Source organism: Neomonachus schauinslandi, chromosome 13 (assembly GCF_002201575.2).
Source record: "Neomonachus schauinslandi chromosome 13, ASM220157v2, whole genome shotgun sequence".
NCBI classification, from domain to species: Eukaryota; Metazoa; Chordata; class Mammalia; order Carnivora; family Phocidae; genus Neomonachus; species Neomonachus schauinslandi.
In genome coordinates, this window is record NC_058415.1 from 24,753,515 (window position 1) to 24,774,444 (window position 20,930).

General features: G+C 36.3%; 1 protein-coding gene across 2 annotated transcripts in view; it reads right to left on the reverse strand.

Annotated features, from left to right (window-relative positions):
* GKAP1 (G kinase anchoring protein 1) overlaps nt 1–20,930 on the reverse strand; it is a 76,754-nt gene that overhangs the window by 54,134 nt on the left and 1,690 nt on the right. For both annotated transcript variants that reach the window (XM_044920474.1, XM_044920475.1), the window contains exons 3-4: nt 10,048–10,300; nt 8,617–8,760 (exon numbers count right to left, since the gene is read on the reverse strand). In XM_044920474.1, coding sequence (XP_044776409.1) covers nt 8,617–8,760; nt 10,048–10,257 — 354 coding nt within the window. In that variant the 5' untranslated portion in view covers nt 10,258–10,300. The remainder of the gene's footprint in view (nt 1–8,616; nt 8,761–10,047; nt 10,301–20,930) is intronic.

Here is a 20,930-nt window from a genome sequence, read left to right on the forward strand (position 1 = left end):
TTGTGTACATGGATGTGTCAACTTATGTGGACTAAATAATAAAGGCACAAATTTAGTGGACATCTCTAGTGTTTGTCCAGAATCCCTTCCTTTATTCCTGTGAATAGCTATACTTCACCCCAATGTCCTGTGATTCTAGTAGGACAGTCAATCACATAACCCTGTATACCACCCATCACCAAACCCACACAAACATCCAAGCTACCATCATCAATGTCAGGGTGGTGGCAAGGGATTCAACTCTTTTTTGATGTCCTAGGAATTAAACTTTGAGAACCAACACAAATCAAGTGGGGTTTGATCATCTGACGCAACAGCCTCTGTGAGTGAGCATACCAGTTATACCGATTCACGTCTCTAAGCACTCCAGAATTCTTAGTTTCCATCTCCCCCAAGGCACACTTGTTTAATTCTTAATTCAAATCTGTGAATCCTTTCAACAAATGACTTTTGCCAATGGTAATTAGAATTATTTCTATTGCTTAATGACAAAACATCTAAATTAAAACAGAAACTGACTCCAAAAAAGGACTGATTTCCAAGGGATAACTTAAAAATTAGAAAAAATGTTAACACCGGACACCATGAACTAAAGCTTTTATTCCTAACCAAGTTATCCCTTTGAAAGCACCTCATCTAAACCTACATTAAGACAATAAAAAGAAGGGGGAAAAGATTAGGTTTATCACAGAAAAAAAATTAATCTAACTCAGAGAAAAATGCAATTAGAATTAAAATGGTAAGTAAAGGTATATACACTAGAAAATATGGTTAAACCCAGAGTAAATTCTACATATTTCTATAAAACTAAAACAAACTGAAGAATTAATCCAAATTAGTAATAATCAGGAAAAAGTAAGAACCTTTCAAATATTTATAATACAAAGGGATATTCAAAAACAATTACACAAAAAGTTTACATCAGGCGCCTGGGTGGTGCAGTCAGTTGAGCATCAGACTCTTGGTTTCAGCTCAGGCTGTGATCTCAGGGTCATGGCATTGGGTCCCGCATTAGACTCCACATTCAGTGCAGAGTCTGCTTGGGACTCTCTCTCCCGCTCCCTCTGCTCCTTCCCCCACCCCTGCACACACTCTCTCTCTAAAATAAATAAATAAATCTTTAAAAAAATAAAGTTTACATTAATTTCTCCACCTAAACTCAAAGCAAACTGAGTATTAAATATTTATTTATAAGTAAAGTCAAGAAGTCATCCCAACACAGAAAAAGTAACAAAAGTACTTAAGTTTATTCTGATCAAAGCTGGTTCAATTTACCACTAAATTTTTAATCCATATTAATGACATTTTATATTTATAAAAAGGGCATTTAATATTATTTCCAATATGTTATATATTTTGACCAATATTCCAAAAATAAGTGAGGAGAAGAACAGGTTAGAGAATTGGGAGTCTTGGAAGATATCATTATTCTTTTTCTTACTAACTCAAGAACTTAAATATTAAAGTAGCTGATTCTACTAGCATGATAAAAACTGAATGAAATGGAACCTTTAAAGTGGAAAAATATGGGTCTCCTTAGCATTTGATTCTAAATGCAGCAGCTCAGAGCTTTTAATTTTTAACACAAACTAGTATACAAGGAAATACAAGTAGGCAAAAATGATTTAAGTTTCAATTTAAATCTTTAAAACTTAGAACAAATTTTCCCAAAATGTCCATATGATCAATCAGCCAATGAGGTAATAGACAACCTTCTATGTGCTTTGCCTGTATGGCTTTAAAGCAGCAGCATATATTTGGCTTTTGCCCTCAAAGAATTTCTACTCCAGTTGGGGACAGAACACTAACACATACGAAGTACAGGAAATAGAAGAAGACATTGAAAGTGCTACAAAAGTGGAGGAAAAAAACATACGTAACAAATAAAATTCAGAGAAACATACAGAAAAGACATGAGTTTAAGTTTGTCTTTAAATGGTAGATATAATTTGGAGATAGAAAAAGGAATAGAAAAATTTCAGGAGGAAAGAACCAAGTGAACAAAGATATGATATTAAAAATAGGTGTATTATGGGATACATCAAAGAAAGGGGATACTTGATATGTGAATTCAATACAAGAGAGATGTAGACAAAACCCAGGCTTTGGGAGATCACATTGGTGGATAATTTAAATTCCGATTCCATGTATGCTAACTGACCTTGGGCAAATTACATGACTTCTATAAATTTGAGTTTCTTCATATATAAAAAGGAAATAGAAATACCAACTTACAGGGTAGTTTTAAAGATTTAAAGCTACTAATACTTGTAAAGTGCCTAACCCAGTGCCTACCTGGCACAAGACTCACACACAGTAAATAGGAATTCCCCCTCCTCTACGTTGGAGAATAGTGGAAAATGAGGTTGCTTAGGTAGGGAAGGATTAGATTCCCAGCACTCCCTAAAAATTAGGGACTCAGGACAGATGAAAGAGAATTGCTGATGAAGGTAATTTTAAAGAAATAAACTGGAACATCAGAAAAATGAAGGCTTAGAATCAATGTGTTTGGCTGAACATCTGTAATCTCAGCATACAGAAACCTGAACCAGAACATAAAAGTGCAGAAAATAAAGAAGGCTATATCTTGGAAAAGAATGACCAAGTTTTGGAACACTGACTGAATATGAAATATGAAAGAAGAATGAATCAAAGATAAGATTTTTGATCCTAGATAACAGGGAGAATGGTAGCACAAGACTAAAACAAGAAGAGAAAAAAAAATATGATTCTAAATTCTCTAAACATATCTTACAGCATTAATTAATCATAAGACTACTATAAGTATAGTTGTCAACCTAATTCATCAGTACATGTACAGGCAGAACTGGGGGGCAGTCTGAGCCTAAAAGACAGGTACCAGGCAAGAAAATGCAAAAATCACCATGATTTTTAAAAAAGTATCTTCTATTAAGTCTGCAAATTGAGAATTCCTCATCATTTATGGGAGGAGGAGAAAAGGAAGACAAAGAGGAAACAGTAAGCACTACAATGCCTACAGGACTGAAGAAGATACTTACATGTGCCCAAGATAGAGTACTTCCGATCCCCTTCCTTCCTTCATTGCCTCCTACTCCCCCATCTAGTAGTAAAACATTTTTTTTTTCCTAAACAAACCTATAGCTCAAGGGCTTATGATCAGTTAAAGAATATGAAGAACCAATGAAAAACAGGAAGGCCAGCAAATCTTTTGGAACGAGACCTTAAAAAATTAATTTTAAGTCTAAGTACCATAACAATTTTATCCATTTTACATCCAAGCAAAACAAATTCCAAATGAAGAGTTACTCCTCATTTCCCACAGGCATCATGGGAACAGGATTTTGTAACACAACAGAGAACATCATTCTGAAGACATCTAACGCTTGCAGCCAACTGTTTCTTTAGCCACAATTGCAGGAGTGCCCTGTGGTCCTCTAACTCCATGAATGTCAGAGTGTGGACCACTTATCTTTCATTAATCTGGAAAGCAGAATTATTTTTCCAAAAATCTTCTAATAGTCTTATTGAACATTACAATTTACAATTTTAAAGGCTGTCAATGTTCTACAAAAATTGGATCTATGTATACACACTAATTATCACATTCAGCTTATTTCAGTTAATGTATCTTCACGTCCTCTGAGTGTTGTTTACATTTTTTAAATCTGCATTTTTGTTGTATGCTTTATTATGTCGCCCAAGTAACAAAAATGGTTCAATGATTTACTGAAGGATTAAAAAGTAGGAATGAAAACAGAACTGTAAATACTACTACTTATAAAAACAGCATGAATTTTTAAATGAACAGAACTCTAATACAGTGACTATAGAACATAAATCTGTATGTGTCAGGATAAGTATGATATCACATAAGCAGCTGAAAAGGGAAATTATAAGTAGAAAATTAAGATAGTGAGCATTTGAAATTTTGATTTATTGAGTCAATCTATTTGTTCCTAGCTGCCTGCTATGAAACATGGTCAGACCAATGGCCTGAAGACACCATAGTTTTTGTTTCACTTTCAAAGCACAATAACTTGTATGAGTCTTTCCAGAACAAGCACCACATAATGCTTTTTCCAGAACAAAAGTGATGAATTTTGTTGCTAAAGAGAGAGCCAAAAAATACAGAGGACTTATGAATTTGCACTCCTTATAGGGAAACAGGCACAAGCCAAACAATTGCCAAGGGACTTATTATACCAGCTATGAGGTTAAATACAAATATCACAATCACAAACAAACAAAAACAGAACAAGATATTGGCAAAACACCTTTATCAGATGCACTGGAGGATTCAATGTAAAGGAACAATTACCACTGTGCACATGCTAGCCAATATTTCACTTCAGAGCTGGGCAAAACCAGTGATGTGTGGAGTTTGAATCAGTAAGAGGAAGAAATACACAATAAAATTTTATCAGTTTATCACTAAAAATCCATGAGAAGAAATTTTTCTATTCAGTTAATTATTTTTGAGCCATGATACAGACTTACAGAAAGGTACACTGGAATCAGCAACATCAATGTATCATGAATAAAGGAAAACAACATCTACACAGAGGTTTATTCCCAGGCAACAGATATTGGTGAACAGTATGTCTCTTGATCTTAATTCAGTATTAAAAGTAGTAAAAATTATAAATATGATTAAATCAAAGCCATGGCCTATTCATCCTTTTTAAAAACAGCTTTACTGAGATATAATTCACATATTTCATATATCACATAAAATTCACCCATTTCAAGTGAGAAGGAAATACCTCCTTTTGATGCATACAACTCTGCAAAGAAATAGGAAATATAAGACTATCTTTCCACTCTGAAGTATGTTGGGACAGATACAAGTCTATGAAATGGAAAATGAGATACAAACATTTCTTAAAACACTAATAGTGCATTAAAGATTATCTATACAATTTCTAGCAGCTTTCATAGCATACCTCAGCAAAACACACAGTATCTTGAGTAGCTTGAACCTATCCTTTCAGGGTCAATGTGTCACAGTTTTTAATGTTAAGGAAAAGATAAGAATTAAGATCAAAATGTGGCCCAGTGGGTTTGTCCCTATTGGGTCCTTTAATGAGTAAATTCAACTATTTCTATTTATTTATTAAGTGAAATGTCTTTTTCTTTTTTTTACCTTATTTCAAAGGCTTCTTTGCATCTTCCTTGACTTTGTAACTTTTGCTTATATGGACCAGGTTTAATTTTTTTTCTTCAACTGATTTAAAATTCATAGAATGAAAAGTCTTATGTATAAATTGTTCTCTTTAAATTAAAAAAAAAAATCACACTTGGAACTATATATCTTGTTATCAATATGAACCGACCTATTTCCTTCCTAATTTTTGTATTCAAAAACAGGAATTTCACTTTAGACAAATTCTTCATGTGAGTCAGTTTCTCTTTAATAAGCATTTACAATCACTGTTTAGAGTTAATTCTGCACTGAACTAGCTTCAATGCTTGCCACTGGTGCTTTCCAATTGTTGTGCTCTTTATTTAGATTTGCCTTTTAATTGGCAGGAGCATATCTCAGAAAAGTTTGCAGAAAGGATAATGGCGGTATGCCTCCTTAGCCCTTGCATGTCTGGAAATGTGTTTCTTTAGCCTTCACAAAAATGGCACCTTGGCTAGATATGGAACTCTTGGTCTTAGGATTTCAATTCTGGCATTTAAAGTAGCCTGTTTTCCCGTGTGTGTGTGTGTGTGTGTGTGTGTGTGTACACAGTATTATTTCCTTGTCTCTCATTCTTAAAATTAAAAACTTCTTACAAGTTTTCCCAAAAAAGTCTTTAAAAAAGGCTTAAGTTCTTTCAAGTTCAGATTTGAGTACTTTACTTAGCTTAGGAAAATTTCTATCAATATTATCTTTAATGACTGCCTCAATTCTGCTTGTTGTAGGGACACTAATTATGCCTCTGTTGGATTTCAGTTCTGTGTTCCAATCTATATCATGTTGATTTTATTGGCCAAATATATCTCAAATTTTCCTTCATACAACTGACTCAATTTTCTTCAGTGTATAGTCTATTCTTTAGCCTAATGAAATTTTTAATTCTGCTATTTTATTTCCCCAATTTTTTTATTTCACCTATTTCCCTCCCTTTCAATTTCTCTTGGCCACTTTTTCATCTCAGTCTACCACCTCACCTTATTATATAACATTATTAATCTCCTTGACTTTTACACAATGTTCTAGCCTCTGGGTTTTCATTAAGGCAAAAGAACAGGTGATGTCTACAATCAACTTCTGTTTCCTGTAATAAATCTTTTAAAAGTATGCTTTCACTTTGGACACTAAGTACAATGTTCTTTTCCTTTCGTGGTGCACAAACTGCTTCAGTTGACATGAGATCAACTAAGATCCAGTGTTTGCTCACACAGAGATGGACTGGATGCTTCTTTACTGTCCACCTAGTTGCTGTGTAATACCAGCTCTCAGATTTTATGCTGAGGCTTAGCTGATGTAAACTTACATTATCACCTTGGTGATTTAGGAGTAGAGAAGTTTGTCTTAGCAAAATTTCTCTTTTGTGTTTGAAAAAAGTAGCCACATAACAGAAAAGCTTTCTACAGCCATCTTTTTGTCTCATCTCCCTCAATACTGGAATTTCTCATCATGTTGTTCCTTTACTGTGTCAGGGAGAACACCCACCATACTATGTACTTTCTGCCTAGTTTAGTCACTGTCTGGTTCCTACTTTTAAAATCTGTTAGGGGCGCCTGGGTGGCTCAGTCGTTAAGTGTCTGCCTTCGGCTCAGGTCATGATCCCAGGGTCCTGGGATCGAGCCCTGCATCGGGCTCCCTGCTCGGCGGGTAGCCTGCTTCTCCCTCTCCCACTCCCCCTGCTTGTGTTCCCTCTCTCGCTGTGTCTCTCTCTGTCAAACAAATAAAATCTTAAAAAAAAATAAATAAATAAAATAAAATCTGTTATACCATACAGTTAAATAGATTCCAAATGGTTTACTGTCCATCTGTTCCAAGGCCTGCCCTTATCCATTCTTCACTTATCAATGTAATTATCTGAGGATCTACTCTATTTCCCATGACCTTGATTATTTTTCTGCAAGTGAGGATTCCAAATATGGTACCAGGTTTTCTGAGTGACCCATCAATAGTATATCCAGTAGAAGTTCTTCGAAGTTCCTGAGTCTGGGCTAACATTCTTGTACAGGGTCAGGGCCAAGTCAACTATTTCCTTTCATAATTACCTGGTCATTTTGGCAGCATTCAGTGGGGGCAGTAAGAAGGGCAATCAAATATCTGTGGTCAAGTTCCCACATTACATGTAATTTATTTTGGTGCAAATTTGTGTAGTTTTTCTTTATTAATTTTCCAGTACCCTTTGGGCCACTGGGAGAAATTCTCTCTGGTGAAGACACTGGTCAATTCTATTACTGTCTAAACAAGTAGATCATTACATTTATACTTGTAAACCAGAAGAATCTGTGATAATGAATGCTGCAGAAGGAAAAAGGAAATAATCAAATAAAAACTAGAGGGTTTAACACAAGATGATTTATCCAATATACCACTGCCTGGAAATATCTTTTAAGCAGCATTTGTGCACAGCTCTTGTGTAATAATTGACACTTGTGATGATGGGCCTAAGGCATTACAAAATCCTAACAAAAATGCTATAAGTAATATAGTTTATGTGTTAAGAGTACAGTTTAGTATACTCTAATTCTTTCAAAACTGGTAACCGAAGCATGATAGGTATAGCACTCTATTAAGCCAAACACCTGCTAGAACAATACCTCTTCCCAATAGATCAACTGCCAGTTTAACAGGTAAGCAAATAAATTACTATTCATTTCCCATACATACAGCATCTCCTAGAGTACATTCCAGGCTTAGTATGTTATTTTCCTGAATAGCACAAACACCAAAAGAAACTGATTGGTCTTAAAAATTATCTATTTGATTTCATTATTAATGATACTTATTTAATAGAGGCACAAGGTATCATGTAAATAGGTTAAAGAAACTAACAAATGCCATAAACTATTTTACATCAAAGCTGAAAAGGAGGGGTGCCTGGGTGGCTCACTAGCTTAAGCGTCTGCCTTCGGCTCAGGTCATGATTCCAAGGTCCTGGGATCGAGCCCTGCATCAGGCTCCCTGCTCAGCGATGAGTCTTCCTCTCCCTCTCCCTCTGCCCCTCTCCCCTGCTCATGCTCTCTCTCTCAAATAAATAAATAAAATCTTTTTTAAAAAAAGTTGAAAAGGAAACCTTTCCCTTCAAAGTCTTTCTTTTTGAAGCAAAACTGTGGTATTAACAGGAGACCTTGGACCGTACAAATATTGATTTTTTTACTTGAAATAATTTAATCCTGTTATTCTACTTTCCTGATTTCTCCCTCATTTGTAAAAAGGCAGATGAATTGAAATCTCACAAAATAACTGCTTTGAATGGCCAAAGCTAACAAAATAATAAGTATATCAATCTTTCCCTAGTGGATGAAAAACAGAACCTCTTACTAAAAGCACAAAGATGTGTGAATTAATCCAATACAAAATGCTCCTCAGAATAGTGGTGTCATGGACTCAGATGCACTGCCACTTTAAAAATGCATAAATTCAATGAAATACAAAGCAAAATAATTTGATTTACTTAACTGTACCTGCTCATCTCTTTGCCTCCACTCTTGCCAATTTTCTTCTCGTGAATCCTTCTGCACTGGGTTTGGTAATGAAAGCTCATGTTGAGCATTACAAATGGCATGGGAGGATTTCTGGGGAATTTTCTTAAAAGCAAGATTCCTGAGCTATGAAACAAACAAAAAGCATATTAAATTCAGTCTACCAATCCTGGAATACTAATGATTTTTTAAAAAATCAGTAATATTTTTATACTTCTAAATACTATTCCATTCATTATGCTAACTCTCAGAATCACTGTGTTTTTCTTAATCTTTGTAAAATATTAATTTCCTCAGTATTTAGATAATGTTGGTGGGTTTCTAACAATTTAGTAAGTGCAAATGGAAATGTAATCTATTATACCATCTTTTTAATGATTCCGATTACTTAAGTGATGAAGTTTATAGGAGTAGAAAATAGGAAAACAAGTGTGCTTCTATGTTGTACACCTGAAACTAATATGACATTGTATGGTGAGCATAATGGATAAACTTGTTGAATCATTATATTGTACACCTAAAATTAACATAGTATTGTGTGTCAATTACCCTCAAATAAAAGAAAAAAATTTTTAATGGGGATAATAATACAATTTACCTTACCAATAACCTTTACAGGGTTGTTGTGAGGAATAAATGAGTCAATAGAGGCAGAGTACTTAAAAAGTGCCCTTCTTATAATTAACATTATAAATTTAAGATATATATATATATGATGTTGTTTGTCAACTATACTTAATTTTTTAAAAAAGCAAAATAATGGGATTCAAAGATTAAAGTTTAATGGCTTACAAATTTAAAAGTTTAAATATAAGTGAGAGAAAATAGCTTAAACAACTCTAGCAACTACTTTGCTAGTCCTTAAAAATACAGGACCTAAACCACAAAGTAACATGATGAGCTAAAACTGGACTGGCCAAACCACTCCCAACAACAGTATCATCATCATCACCATCATCATTATCTGAGATGCAGTAGTTGAAACAAGAGAGAAAAGGAGTGAGAGGTTATTATGGATTGAATTGTAATCCCCCAAAAGATATGTCGTAGGCCTGAAACCCTCGGGTGTCTGTGAATGTGACCTTATTTGGAAAATAAGATCTCAAAGATGTAATCAAGATACCTTGTAAAACGGTTACACTGAATGAGAGTGGGCCCTAATCCAATACAACTGTTGTCCCTGTAAGAAGAGGTGAAGACAGAGATACACAAAGAACGCCAAGTAACAGCAGAGGCAAAGACTGAAGTGACACAGCCACGGGCCAAGGAATGTCAAGGACTGACAGCCACGAGGAGCTAGGAAGAGGCTGGGAAGGGTTCCACAGTCTCACAGAGAGCCTGGCCCTTGCACACTCCTTGGTTTGGACTTCTACTTATAGTGGGACAGCAGACACAAATAGTTATAATTGTTACCTCGTTTGCTTCACTCTGTTGCTGTTCCTTCTTTTTTCTTCTTTTTTCTCTCTTTTTCTCATTCGTAGTTGATTTGCTTGCTTGAGACTTTCCAGTATTCCGACCTTTGCCTTTTCCAGGCTCAGAATCAGATCCACTGCCACTATCTACTTGCAATAGGGCAAAACGAGAAGCAGTAGTGGGAACAGAACTAAGTACTGCTGAGGCCATTGTAAAGATTTCTATTTTAAAATACTTCTATCAAGAATAATTCCTGTGGGGAGGGAGAAAAGGGGGCAGATGAGTAAACATAATCAGTAAAATCTGTTCTAGATTCTAGAACAATCTTTCACACACACACACACACTTCCTCCTGACATTGAATTTAGCCATATTTGGATTCATACCCATAGTCCTACTGGCAATAACATTTTTTTAATTTGAGTAAATAATATAAAATTGTATAATATAAAATAGAAAAAAAGTAGAATGAGATTTCACAGAGAACTCTTGCAAGACTACCACCAATAAAATGTATTCATTTTTCCATATATGGTTTTCAAAAATTCATGATTTTCTTCTTTTAAATATACTGCTGTAATATATACATATTTACAGAAAACATCCTAAATCAATATGCAGCGGTAGGAGTATTTTTCACTGCATACAGAGACCCTTAGTCCAACTCCATGTTAGTCTCCAACTTTCAAGATGGGGAAAAAAGGAGTAGAAAAGGAAGAACACTCATATCATATACAAAATACCGCCTTAAGTTTGATTTTGGAGACTGCTACTAAGTCACAGAACTGACAGCAGAATACAGAACTTAAATTTCCTCAACCAAAGGAAACTTATCAAAATCACCTTCCACATTATCTTCTGCTTCACTAGTTTCAGTGTACTCTGAGAGAACTTTCAGACTTAGGGTATGAAAGGTCCTACAGTAATATCTAACCCAATTCATTAATCATTTAGTTTTACAGAGGAGGCAACTGGCACTTGAACTGGTAAGTGACTTGCCTAAGGTCATTCTGCAAGTTAGTGGCAGAGTCACGACCTGAACCTAGGTTTGCTGAACCTTGCTCTCCAAGTTCAAAGTAAGAAGCCCTGTAACTACTAGAAGACTTGGTACTCTTTCCATTCAAAAAGAAACAGATTGTGAAACTCAGAAATTTGTTCATTTTTATTTTGAAATGTATCAAGTACACAACCAAATAAAAAATGTTTGTAAATAAATGAACACTCCAAGTAACGAGCACTAAGATTAAGAGAATTTTAATCCCCCCGTGCCTCTCCTCAACAGCATCCCAACTCCCCCTGGCCAGAGATAACTATTATCCTGATTTTTGTGTCAATCATTTGCTTTTCTTTATAGTTTTAACATATCTATCTCAAGCCACAGTACCCATATCCGAAATAGCTACTGTCACTTCCAAAATATCCTCTTGTTTACACAGATTCCCCCCCATCAATGTGATATGGGACTATGCAAAAGTACAAATACTAGAAGTGAGAATCATTGAGGTCCATTTTGAAAGCTAACCACACACTACAGTTTGTATGTTTTTAGGAGCGAACAAAAATGAATAGCAATCTTCCATTTTAACCTAAAAATCCAGAAAATTATTTGGAAATCTTTGAATTTTCTGTTAAAAATAAAGAAAAATCAAAGTAAGAGCTGATATTTGAAGATACCACCTAGTAGTTAAATTAAATAAAAGTATTTTATTATAAATACCGTGTTAAGACCTATTGCTCCTATGCTCAAAAATATGCAAATCAAGATAAAATACCATGACATATAGAAATGACATCATACTGCTAAATTATGACATATTTTTAGGCTTAAATCTTTGCTGCAAGCATGAGACTTAAGGCTTTATAAGTTACTACAAGGGAGAAGATATTACAAAATGAAAAAGAAGTTCAAGACTCAAAAACAGTAAGGAAAGCATTAATTCTACTTCAACTTCAACATGCCATGTTAAAAATCCTTTAAGTTTTAGTTGCTTTGAGTACTTTAGGTACAATGATCCTACACAGTTGTTCAACAACTATTATTACATTTCATTTTAACTGTTGGGACTATAAATTGCATGGGTTAGCCATTGACAAATATTCATTGACCCTCCCTGAAGGGGAATTATGCACCACTCTCCTACTGAACGGAGGCATGACCATGTGAGTTATTTTGGCCAGTGAAATATAAGCTTCAAAAAGCTTTTAAAAGCCAGAACGTGGTTCCTGCTTCTGTGATTGAAGCGTATGTTGAGATGGAGTCTCCATCCATCAGGTGTGATGGGTCTGAAACTGTAATAGATACGTAGCTTGAGCAAGAAAGCAACTTTGCTGCTTTAAGCTGCAGAGATCTTCAGGTTGTTGTTACAGTATAATCTAGCCTTATCATGACTGATACCTTACACAAATAAATTTCTTTTCCATTCTAGGACTGAGAGCAAAACCGTGAATGTCACATTTAGACTGTTCTGCTTGAGTTAAATGTTCACAAAAGTCCAACACATCTCCACAAAGCTCATAGAAAATTTTCTTTCTGTGGCACAGGGCAGAGCTTCCTTACCAACGTATCCTCAAATACAGTTTCCCTGAATCCTCAGGGCACCTAAGAAAACTCTGGAGAATTCAGAGATGCTGGGCAGGCCACCATCAGATGCAAGCAGTCTCATCGGATGCTCCGCAAAGGGCGGTGCCTGCACATGCTGTTCTGCGGCTACCCGTCAACCGTGGAGAGGGAAGTACGTAAGCCCCTGGAAATCTACTTCATCAGGCCAGGGTAGAACGCACTACTGCCCATCAGGGGAGGCAGGCCCAGGGAACTGCTGGGAGAGTTGGTGCTCTAGGTACCCCAAATGCAGCACGTGCAGTAAAGGAGCGGCAGCTGCTGTCCGGAGTGGGAATGCACGAAGTCTCCTAGTGAGCAAGCTTCCAAGTAATGACCTGGAAGCTCTCCATTCACAGGGAGCAGATACTTCCTCCCACTTGCCAGTGCTACGCCTTTTTAATGGCATAAAGTTCAGCTGCAAGGTGACAGCTCAAACAATGCATATGCTTTCTGAAAGTAAGACCTCTGTCATTTTAAACACTCGAAGTTAGGAAGTCCAATCGACTCTGAACTCTTTTCATTTTATCACAACAAATTCTTTACTACAAAAAAATAAGAAATTCTTTACTACATTTTCTATGAGAAAAGCTTTGAGATTCTTTAAAAATAATTTCAACTGATATAAATTATTGAATAGTTATTAAAAATGGTTTTTTTCCATTTTCATTCAAACAAAATTTCAATGGAAACTCAATTTGAAGAAAGCCTCATCTAAAAGTCTGGATCAGGAATTGTATATTCTTATTTTATGGACAAACCTGTTATTTAAAAACTTATGTTCATGGAAGCAAGCACAATTTTCTCATGAGAAACCCTGAAAAGATTTTGAAGTTTTATACAAACTCAGCATTTAATATCTTTCCTAATACTTTGTATTTTGTTTTACTTATCCTAATCATATAAAGAAAATGTAACACATTTTTTCCACCCCGCTCTATACAGACACTGAGGATCCCTTCCCAGTTTGGGGGCAACGAGATGCTCTGGTCTTTTATGTTTGTAATGCAGAAATCAAATGGCAGAAAGGCACTGGCCTACCATGCCAACCTGGAACAAGAATGCCTAGTCAAACCTGGTCAACCCGCTGCTTGCTGACAGCCCCTGAGCAATCCGCCTCATCTCTGTTTCCTCACCTTTGAAATAAGGACAAGAGTACATAGTTCACTGGGTTGTTGTAAAGACGAAATAATATACGTGATGTGCTTAGAACAGTTGCCAGTACAGCAGAAGCACTCAAATACAGACGCCTGCTGCTGTTCTTACTATGATTACGAACTGAAGTATGTCTTGAGGTACTGTGAGGCACAGGAGAACTGGCATAAGCTATTTAAAAATTTGGCTAAGCATGTCTGACTCCATTGCAAAAGTGGTTTGAGACTTAAATCAACATCTAGCCCTTCTCAAAGTTAAAACTTCAACCTATGAAACGAGAGGAAAAAGTGTTTAGGCCCTGAGAGGTAGTGATCGAGTCGTCAGCCACTGAGGAGAGTCAAACACCTGAAGCTTATATCTAACAAACTGCAGAGGGAAACTCCAATTAGAACAAATAGTGTCAACTGAGAAACTGTGAAAAACAAAAACCATTTTTCTGAGGAGGCAGCTACCTATAATACACCTCAGCAACCCGTGTGTTAAAATACTTTAACTCAAGAAAGGGCAGACGGAAAGAGGGAAATGCTCACCTATAATGATCCCTTGTTTGGTCTGGGGCAGGAGTATAACATAGAACAGAATAGTGGCCACCCCTTCACTATACATAGCAGCTGAGGGGGTAAGGAAATGGGACAACTGGAAGGGCTTCATCATCTGTGCTATCTGCTGTACTTTAAAGGAGGGGGCTGGGCGCCTGGGTGGCTCAGTTGGTTAAGCGACTGCCTTCAGCTCAGGTCATGATCCTGGAGTCCCGGGATCGAGTCCCGCATCAGGCTCCCTGCTCCGCAGGGAGTCTGCTTCTCCCTCTCCCGCTCCCCGCTCTTGTGCTCTTTCTCTCTCGCACTCTCTCTCTTAAATAAATAAATAAAATCTTAAAAAAAAAAAAAAGAGGAGGGGGCGAATGCCTGGGTGACTCAGTGGGTTAAGTGTCCAACTTGGTTTTGGCTCAGGTCATGATCTCATGGGTCCTGGGACGGCTCCATGCTCAGGGTGGAGTCTGCTTGAAAGATTCTTTCCTTCTGCCCCTCCCCCACTCGCATGCATGTACACACTCACGTGCCCTCTCTAAAGTAAATAAAAATCTTTTAAGAAAAAATGTAATACCTAACACATCATCTACCTTAACAGCCAAGAAAGAAATCTATGCAGCATGTCAAAAGGTACACTAACCAGTACTTCAGAAGTGGAGGGGTGCGGGAAATGTAAATTTTAACTGAGAGAAGGAAATAAAAATACAAAAATAATCCCAAATTTGTAAATATATGTATTGCTTCCATACATACCAAAAAGAAGGAAATGCACAGGACTACACATTATGCTTATTTCCTTTTCTGTAGTTTTAACTCTTTCCCCAAATATTCTATAATGACCATATTTCTTCTATAAGAAAAAAAATCATTTTGGGAAGGGAAAACGGCTACCTATACCTAAAGTCACAAAGGTAAACATAATGTACTCAATGCAATATTGATTTTTCTGCCCTATGCCGAAACTTAGAAGGGCAGCTACAGATCAAATTGACATAGAGATGCTCTGATCCTTCCTGTTAGTGATGCAGAAGACAAAGGACAGAGAACAAGTGTCAAAGACTGCTTGGTGCATGCTTTTAAGAGAACATTACCTTCATTAACAAATTTTTCAGAACTTGCAAAAAGATAATTATGTTATACCATCCAGGGATTTATTCGAAACTTTTTTTTTTGGTAAGCCTTGAAGAGAAAAGGGGATAAATAGGCAGACCATGAAAATATCAGGCTTTTTTATTTTTAAAGACATCATTTCAGGGAATGGCTAGGGTTAATACTCCTTCAGAATACTATTCCTTTGGTCTTGTGTCCTAAACTTCTGCATCTCCACCTATAGTCATAGCTAAGAGATATTAGGATGAGTAGTTTCAAATAGAGCTCGTCTTCTCCCTACTATTTGCCTTTTCTTTCTGTCTCAATGGTCTTTAAAATAGAAATACTCAAATGCTCAGGTGTTTACATACCCTTAAGTGATATAGACATAATTAAGATACACAATGCAAAAGCTACATAGTAGCCACCTTGAAAGCTACCAACATTGGTCAGTCTATTAATGTGGTGGCTAGTGCTATAAATTAAACAGTCATTTACATATTACTAAGATACTATACAAGTCAGGTTTTTAGTCTAGAAATATAATGTTTCCCCTCTTCCCTTTGAGTCTCCTTTTAAAAATAAGTTAAAGGCAAGGTGCCTGGCTGGCTTAGTTGGTGAAGCATGTGACTCTTGATCTCAGAGTTGTAGCTTTGAGCCCCACGTTGGGCGTAGAGATAACTTAAAAATAAAATCTTAAAAAAAAAAAACAAAAAACACTTAAAGGCTAAGAGAAAAAGAAATTAAGAAAACAATTCCATTTACAAGTGCATCAAAAAGAATACCTACGAATAAATTCAACCAAGCAGCTGAAAAACCGGTACACTGAAAACTATTAATACACTGATAAAAGAAATTAAGGAAGACACAAATATATGGAAAGATATTTTGCACTCATGGACTGGAAAAATTAATATTATTAAAATGTCCATACTACCCAAAGCAATCTATAGATTTAATGCAACCCCTCTACAAAATTACAATGACAATTTTCACAGAACTAGAACAAAAATTCTAAATTTTGTATAGAACCACAAAAATAGCCAAAGCATCTTGAGAAAGAACAAAGCTGGAGATATCATGCTTCTAATTTCAAACTATATTATAAAGCCATAATAATCAAAACAGTATGGTACTGGGGCATCCAGGTGGCTTAGTCGTTAAGCATCTGCCTTCAGCTCAGGTCATGATCTCAGGGTCCTGGGATCGAGCCTCGCATCGGGCTCCCTGCTCGGCGGGAAGCCTGCTTCTCCCTCTCCCAATCCCCCTGCTTGTGTTCCCTCTCTCGCTGTGTCTCTCTCTGTCAAATAAATAAATTAAAAAAGAAAAAAACCAGTACCATACTGTCAAATAAATAAATTTTAGGGCGCCTGGGTGGCTCAGTTGGTTAAGCGACTGCCTTCGGCTCAGGTCATGATCCTGGAGTACCAGGATCGAGTCCCGCATCGGGCTCCTTGCTCAGCGAGGAGTCTGCTTCTCCCTCTGACCCTCCCCACCTCATGCTTTCTGTCTCAAATAAATAAATAAAATCTTAAAAAAAAAAAAAAAATTAAAAAAAACAAAACAGTACCATACTGGCATAAAAACAGACACATAAACTAATAGAATAGAATAGAGCCCAGAAAACCCACCCAAACATGGTTAATTAATTTACAACAAAGGAGGAAAAAATATACAATGGGAAAAGGACATTCTCTTCAATAAATGGTGCTGGAAAAACTGGACAGCTATATGCTAAATGAAACTGGACCTCCATATTATATCATACACAAAAATTAACTCAAAATGGATTCAACACCTAAATGTGAGACCTGAAACCATAAAACTCCTATAGGAAAACCTAAGCTGGGATGCCTGGGTAGCTCAGTCAGTTAAGCCTCTGCCCTCGGCTCAGGTCATGATCCTAGGGTCCTGGGATCAAGTCCCACATTGGGCTCCTTGCTCAGCAGGGAGTCTGCTTCTCCCTCTGCCTGCTGCTTCCCCCCTGCTTATGCGCTCTCTCTCTCTCTCTCTGGCAAATAAATAAATAAAATCTTAAAGGAAATAAAAAGAAAACATAGGCAGTAAGCTACTTGACATCACTCTTGGTGATATTTTTAGATCTGACTCCAAAGGCAATGGCAACAAAAGCAAAAATAAACAAATGGAGGGAGACTGCTTCTCCCTCTCTCACTCCCCCTGCTTGTGTTCCCTCTCTATCTGTGTGTGTCTCTCTCTGTCAAATAAATAATCTTTAAAAAATAAATAAATAAATGGGACTACATCAAATTAAAAAGCTTTTGCACAGCAAAGAAAACCATCATCAAACAAAAAGACAGCCTACTGAATGGAAGAAGATATTTGCAAATCACATATCTGATAAAGAGCTACTATCCAAAATATATAAAGAACTCCTACAACTCAGTGACAAAAAAAATCCAATTAAGAAACGGGCACAGGATCTGAATGACACTTTTCCACAGAAGACATACTGATGGCCAATAGGCATATGAAAAAATGCTCAACATCACTAATCATCAGGGAAATGAAAATCAAAACCATAAGATGTCATCTCACACCTGTAAGAATGCCCATTATCAAAAAAGACAAGAAATAACAAGTGTTGGAGAAGTTGTGGAGAAAAGGGAACCCTTTCGTACTGTTGGTGGGCCGCTATAAAAAAACAGTATGGAGGTTCCTCAAAAAATAAGAACTACTATATGATCCAGCAATTCCACTAGTAAGGTATTTACCCAAAGAAAACAAAAACACTAATTTGAAAAGATATAAGCACCCCTATGTTCACTGCAGCATTGTTTATAATAACCAAGATAAGGAAACAATCTAAGTGTCCACTGATGTTTGAATGGATAAAGAAAATGTGGTGTGTGTGTATGTGTATATATATACATACACACACACAATGGAATACAAACTCAGCCACATAAAAGGAAATCTTGCCATTTCTGACAACATGGATGGACCTTGAGGGCATTATGCTAAATGAAATAATTCACAAACAGAAAATCTAAAAAGCAAAACAAAAGAACAAATAAAACTCACAGATACAGAGAACAGACTGGTGGTTATCAGAAGGGAAGGGGGTTGGGAGATAGGTGAAAAGAGTAAAAGGGGTTAATTGTATGGTGACAGTAGATAACTAGACTTATTATGATGACAATCACTTTGTAGTATATGCAAATATAAAATTATGCTGTCTACCTGAAACTAATGTGTTATATACCAATTTCACTTCAATAACAAAATAAAAATAACTTGGAAGTTAATTTAAGTAGTTGAAGACAAAAGAAAATTCCCAAGATAATTTTAAAACAACTGTTTTAGGGGCACCTGGGTCGCTCAGTTGGTTAAACGTCCAACTCTTGATTTCAGCTAAGGTCATGATCTCGGGGTCATGGGATCGAGCCCCACATCAGGTTCCACATTCAGTGCGGAGTCTCCTGGAGATTCTCTCTCCCCCTATTCCTTCCCCTCCCACACACACATTTGTGTTTTCTCTCTCTAAAAAACATTTTAAAAATGTAAAAACAACTGTTTCAGGTCAAAATGCGTAAGAAACACAAAGAAGTTCACAAATGTAAATATGCAGGCAGCTCATAACAAATAAGTACAATATTCTATAATTTCTTAATAACTACTATTAGTAAAATCTATTAATTCCTCTATACTTGAAATCACAGCAATATCAAATTAGAGTGAAGTCTCCATTTTAATATATACTCAATACTAAAAAAGTCCAATTATTTGACTTATCAAATATTATAGCATACGTTAGGACTTCCTATAGTAACTGTCCTTCCTTAGATACTGTACTATAGCAAAATAAACTACTTAAAATTTCCTGAACACACATTTAGTTTTACTTGTTCATATTTTTTTTCTGTTGCCTTTGCCTAAAATGCCCTCCCTCTCTTCCACATAAAACTTCTATTCACTCTTCAAAATCCTGCTCAGGGGCTAGCAGCTCTATGAAGCTTTCTCTGATCTGCCCCTCAACTTAATCATTCCCTTCTCTGTAATATGCCTGTACTTTTATATTTATTATTAAATGGATTCCATAAAATTATGGTTATTCTTGTGCCTAGCCACCTACAATCATGATTTCCCAACATTCTGAAAGTCAATCCCTAACAAAACCACAGGACCAAGCACACAAAAGATAAATTTATTGAATTTTAAAAATATATTTATATTCCCCAAGTACACAGCTATCTATGCATTGAAATATGTGCTTTAAAGTAGAATGCACAGCAAAAGAAAATGCAAAGTGCATTATAGATAATCATCAATTCTTATAATTCCAAGGTGAATTAACAATGATTATTAGCAGTTCAAATTTATTTCATTAGAAGTGCCATTCTATGAAGGGGGGGAAATCGGAGGGGTAGACGAACCATGAGAGACGATGGACTCTGAAAAACAAACTGAGGGTTCTAGAGGGGAGGGGGGTGGGAGGATGGGTTAGCCTGGTGATGGGTACTGAGGAGGGCACGTTCTGCATGGAGCACTGGGTGTTATGCACAAACAGTGAATCATAGAACACTACATCAAAAACTAATGATGTAATGTATGGTGATTAACATAACAATAAAAAATTAAAAAAAAAAGTGCCATTCTTCTAAGTGATCAACACAACTAATTTTGTTTAGGAAACATATTTGCTTAAGAAACATAACTGGTTTTAAAGTGTTGATTAAAAAAATTAGGATACATCAGGTACTTAAGTAAACTCTAAAAATGAATAGCCTAAATTGTAAACAGCAGGATTTCTAAATGGCTGGTACTCTTGGACCCTTCCACCAAGGTTCTGAGGACCACTGCCACTATGACCTCATCCCGCCAGGCTATGACCTCTCTAGGGTCAAGAAACGGTAGCAGTAGTCATACCTCAGTCAAGAACCACCAGATATATTCCTTTAATAAAATGATAGTCATCTTCCATTAACACCATCAACCAGTTTAGCCTAATCAAACAAGAAATTAATATGATGTAGATATAATTAGTGTGGCCTCCTTGAAATGTAACTTAGAAAAAGACAGATTGGGCATAAAATGAAATGGCACTGAGTATCAGTTGTTTAGTACCTGGTGAAATTTTAGCAAATATATTATTTCATGTTCTGTGTTCCTCAAGTAACACAACTAAACAGTATCTTTCACTTTGGCTTCCAATAAAATTCACAACCAACACTTGCCAAGTGCATACCAAAACCATGCTCCCAACACACTTCTGCAAACAAACCACATAAATTTAATGGGTATGTCCTAAATTCCATTTTTTCTTCATAGTTAAGTACCACTTCCCTAATCAAATCTGCACCTAATTTCTGGGGGCTGTAAAATCTAAGCAAAAAGTACAAGCAGGTACTGAGTGAGGACCTAAAGGATTCTCCTACGGATAAAACAAGTGTATTTTCTGAAGGGGGTAAATCAGAGGCGGAGAAGAACCACGAGAGACTATGGACTCTGAAAAACAAACTGAAGGTTCTAGAGGGGAGAGGGGTGGTGGGGAT